The following is a 4665-nucleotide window of genomic DNA, read 5'->3' as shown; positions in this document are numbered from 1 at the left end:
GATCCGCCTCGATTTCTTTTCGTTCTTTCTAGCTCGTTCTTCTCCCACGCTTGGCTACCGTTTTGATTCGATGAGTCGGTCGATGATTTGACGATTGTTTCAATGACTCAACGAATTGTATAATTCGAATGCTAATGAATTTTCGCGAATCTAACGAGGTCACTGATAGAGGAGAAACAAACGAAGAAATCTCCGGTCAACAGAACTTAGTATGGTAAATTAATAAAATTGATATATTATGTCTCGTCACGAGCTCCTCCATGACGAGTTCGCGTCACGTACGTAAAAATGATGTGAGAAATGGCGAAAGCGAAATGTCGCGAGCGCCACCTTGACATCGGTAGGAACCATGATTTCCGGTTCGACAAGCAAAAGCGTGTACACCGGCGACCCCATGATTTTCTGCATCGCCATGTTTATTAATGACACCCCGTGTCACGCGTCACTTGCTCGCCAATGAGACCGTCGTGTTCACTCGCATTTGGCCTTGCTCCGATCAGTGAACACGAGCATGCACACACAATCCACGTGTGTCAGTTTGCCTCTCATTATACGGTCGGTATGCAGGTTACCGGTTGGAAGTTCGCGGTGCATCCGGTTTCACTGTACCATGAGTAATCTATGCAGTAGTAATGAGGGTGCTTGGCGAAAAAGAGGTAAACTTTACGAGCCATTAAACGACCGCTGGCCGGAGCTAGGTCAGTAGCGACACGGTCGAGCGAATGCTCGCCATTATTTACTACAGAATGCCGTGAAATTGACATCGCAATGTGCCTGGATGTTACTAGACAAATGGAATGTCTCGTCGATCGATGGTGTCAGAATAAGACGAATTACTACGGGGAAATTTCCGAACTTGTCCTTTTTTCCTTTTTCCCCTTCTTTAAAAAAAAAATATAATTCAATTGCATGAAAGTACTTTCTACTGGTTTATCCGAAATCCTCTATAGCGGTCGTACTTGCTAGCAGCTCATTAAGTCGTATCTGGTTCGAGTATCAATGGATGCACCGACGCGTTCCTATACTACTTTCACTCGTTTTCATAAATATCAAACTCGCGAGAGTCCTGTCACGTGACGTATGTTGCACGTAGAAGAAGATTTCTTGCCTAGATCGTTGGATCCGCGCAAAATTCCTCCAAGTGTAAGTATAAGGCATAAATAAAAGAGAATAAACGGACGTAACCGCAAACGATCCTGAAGAGGGTTTTACGTTCTCCGCATTCTCACACTCATGTATGTTGTACGTTTTCCTTTGGACAAGACGCAGCGCGCCGTTCGCCATCTCTTTATTATAAAGAACAAATGCAGGCAATAACAAATAGCACACGTCAAATGAATAAAATTAAATAAATACTAAATCATATTAGGCGCAATGAATAAATAACAAAGGCTCGAGTTACGCTATACATGGAACGAGTATCTCGTGGAGGCACTGGTTCGTCGTAGAAACAGAAGAGAATGATTCTAAGGAATTTCTAGGGAATTAATTTCTAGGAAATAATAGGAAAACAGGACAGAACGTATGAAATATTCAGGTAACGACGAGGATAGGAATAATAAATATACATAAAACAGAGAGCGGTAGAGTCGCGAAGAAAGGAAACAAAAGAAAGAATAAAGGAAACGAAAGGGAAGAGATGTTGAGAGGACGAGGAAAAGAGGAAAGTGAGGAACGTCGAAGAACAAAAATTTTTTACGAGATTCTTCATGCTTGTGATTGAGGTTGATGAGCGCGATAAGCCAACTCGTGAGCATCTTGAGGTAAACTCCTGGCCCAGCCGTGGCCACTGCTTCCGGAATAACCACCGCCATAATCAGCGCCACCGCCACCGTAACCACCACCATGGCCGTCATCGTGGCTGACAATGTGGCTACTGCTGTGATGAGGATGCGACACAACTTCGTATGTCACGTGCTTTCCTCCGCTAGAGCTGAGCAGCTTCTTCAACCCAATGATGGCGGAAATTACAAGGGCGATTTTGCCAACCAGAAGAGCTTTACCAGCAATGGCGGCGATCGCGCCGAGAGCCAAGGGCAACAGGGCTGCTGCCTTCAGGGCCAGGGCCATCAGTAACGGACCAAGGATCTTTTGTGCCTTCTCTGCAAAGGAATTCGACGATCGTTAAGTGAACGGTGGTAACGGTAACGTTCGGTAGAATTTTGTGGGTTAATGTCCCCTTGAAACAATCGCAAGAATTTTAAAGCGCTGTGCCAATGTATATAACAATGAAGAAATTTCAATTTCTCGACCATCAAAAAATTTATGTTCTAAAAACTTAGAAGCATTCGATTTCTTCGTCGTTTGGATAACACGTTAAAGTTCCAGAACCGAGGAGCTCCTGGAGGTGGTGGCCGTTTTATTGGTAATTTTCTGGTCAGCCGCGCGCAGAAACGACGCTTAACGTAGCGTGACTACAATTTCTCATCGATTACGAACATACAATGTACGGAAACCGAATAAGTATTCTCATGAACACGGGAATACGACGTTTGAATACTCTGAATTTCTCACGAGGAGGCTGAAAACGTTTCACGAAAGAACACGACCCGACCTTTCTCAGGACGATACGCGCGGAGAGATCTCGAAGTAAAATAGGCGAAGGTCAAGGCGACGTACCCCGCGTACAAAGGAAAGTATGTCAAAAATCTCGCGCGGTGAGATCTCGAGAGGCCTATCTGTCTTTCTCTCTCTCTCTCTCTCTCTCTCTCTCTCTCTCTGCTCGCAGGTAATCGTATCTTCGTCGCTCGAGTCGCTTCAAGGGGAAGCGGAACCAGTTTCTCAGTGGGTCAACGTCTCGCGACCAGCTTCACCGGCTCCGTCGTCAGCGTTGTCATTGAATAGTGCCAACGACGAGGCTTGGGAGCTGGCACGGTGCTGTTGACTCTAACATCGAGTGAATCCCAATTACCCATGCACTTGTTGCGTTAAGTAGCGATCTGATTAGCCTATCGTGCGAACCCCGATCAAAATACTCGACGATGCCTGAGTTCTTATAATTAATAGATAGCCTCTTAAGGCCTATTAAGAAAATACTTTGAGTTTGGAATAGATAATTGAGTTAATGTCAAATGAAAGAAGTATATTGTAAAGGAATTTCGTAATTTTCTAAACTGAATAGATAGATTTAGCTGGAGTCGAAGCGAATGTTTTCAAGTGCCTTTTATCGCTAATCGATACGGTTGAGGGCTCGAGTTAGTTGGAGGATCAATTTATACTCACTCTTCTTGCCACGACTTTCAACAGCATTGTCGGTAAAGTCCTCGAAACTTCGACCAGCAGACTCAATGGCGCCAAGGATATCGGTTCCCTTGAGGTCGACTTTGACAGAGTGCGTCCTCAAGAACCTGCCCAGACGGTCGAATAAAAGAGTATCCAAATCGCTAGACTCGATTGATCTGCAAGAACACGTTAATCGATTAATGTCCATCAAAATTAATCAAATAAATTAATCAAGTAAATTAATATAACGATAGAGACAACTTGGAATGTACCGAACAGACAGAAATATCCAAATCATATTTGAAAAGTATTCTACGAAACACAAAATTCCATTAAATCAAACTCGAGACTGATGTCCGCTTTTTAAATTTCGTGCAAGGTATATCTTTTCACGAATGAAAACCGACCTAGGTGCACCTTCCTCGGCGTTCGACGTCTTAACCACAGTGATGCCGTCCGTGAGCGTGATATCCTCCTTATCAACGAGCATCTTGTCCACGTACGAAAATACTTTGTATTTGATGCAATTAATCGACTCCTTCTTCAGACAGTCGCTGTAGATGGTCGCCATTAGGTCGTTTTCGTTTCCAGGTTTGTCATTTGCTGGCAGGGCCGCGGCCAGCACCGGAAGTAGCCACAAAATGGTCACAAAGTACTTGCTCATGTTCCTCGAGTGTCGATCGAAACGTACAAGGTAATAAAGAAAAAAAAGAAAGAGAAAGAGAGAAAGAATCACCACCGTGCGTCTACGAAAAAGTTCGAATCGAAGAAGACGAAAAAGTTGCTGTATTATCCTTGATACGATCGCGCGGTGATGTGTCGTAGCCGATTCACGGTTGGAGAGGACGCCAGGATGAGCGTCGATCGAACCTCGTGTGTTACATCCAAAAGAGGTTGCTTTGCTTTTATACCGAAGTATCGCACGAGGGGAGACCTCGTGGGCACAGGCCACCGAGAGTTCGCGTTCGCGTTCGCTTACTAAGAGCTGTCTCTCTCTTTCTTACTACTTGTAATCCCCCCTATGTCCTCTCTACTTGCGCCTCCTCGCTCCTCTCTCCTACCCCTCTCTTCGACTCGAATCCTCGCAGGCCTCTCTACGAGGCTCTCCTTCCCCTTTCGTCATCCCTCTCCTCGAACGAATCTCGTTATTTCGGCGATGCAACAATTCTTCTCTAAACTCGAGGAGGAACAGAGTAAAACACACAGGACCAGGATACCGGAAATAGCCGCAGGGGAATAGAAGAGGGAGGCACTTGCATTTTCTTCCTCGTCGTTTTCCACCGTCAATGGCCCCCATGACTTTGGTCTCCTTGTTTCCTTCGTCCTCTTCTTCTTCTTCCTGCCGCCTGCAGCAGACCTACTTCGGCCTCCATTAAGGTTTGATGGTAGAAGGGAGGCTCCCTCCTCGGTCGAATGGAGATTCAACGAGGGAAATCTACGCGG

At 45.3% G+C, this 4665-nt stretch overlaps 1 protein-coding gene across 1 annotated transcript; it reads right to left on the bottom strand.

Annotated features, from left to right (window-relative positions):
- Positions 1 to 1075: 1075 nt before the first annotated feature.
- Positions 1076 to 4058, bottom strand: LOC117157323 (uncharacterized). The gene is made up of 3 exons (XM_033335297.2): positions 3630 to 4058; positions 3223 to 3398; positions 1076 to 2102 (listed from the first exon to the last, which is right to left on the bottom strand). The coding sequence occupies exons 1-3, from the start codon at positions 3884 to 3886 to the stop codon at positions 1708 to 1710; spliced, it is 828 nt and encodes a 275-aa protein (XP_033191188.1). The 5' UTR covers positions 3887 to 4058; the 3' UTR covers positions 1076 to 1707.
- Positions 4059 to 4665: the final 607 nt, after the last annotated feature.

This window comes from Bombus vancouverensis, chromosome 15, assembly GCF_051014615.1.
Source record: "Bombus vancouverensis nearcticus chromosome 15, iyBomVanc1_principal, whole genome shotgun sequence".
In the NCBI taxonomy this organism is placed as follows: Eukaryota; Metazoa; Arthropoda; class Insecta; order Hymenoptera; family Apidae; genus Bombus; species Bombus vancouverensis.
The sequence above is the reverse complement of the archived record's forward strand: the minus strand, read 5'-3'. Positions and strand labels throughout refer to the sequence as shown.

What these genes read in the sequence shown, in the direction of transcription:
- LOC117157323 (XM_033335297.2), bottom strand. Translation starts at nt 3,886, where the DNA reads ATGAGCAAGTACTTTGTGACCATTTTGTGGCTACTTCCGGTGCTGGCC. An exon ending in GCCGAGGAAGGTGCACCTAG is followed by an intron (nt 3,399 to 3,629) that starts GTCGGTTTTCAT and finishes GTGTTCTTGCAG; the next exon opens with ATCAATCGAGTCTAGCGATT. An exon ending in TGAAAGTCGTGGCAAGAAGA is followed by an intron (nt 2,103 to 3,222) that starts GTGAGTATAAAT and finishes ATTCCTTTGCAG; the next exon opens with AGAAGGCACAAAAGATCCTT.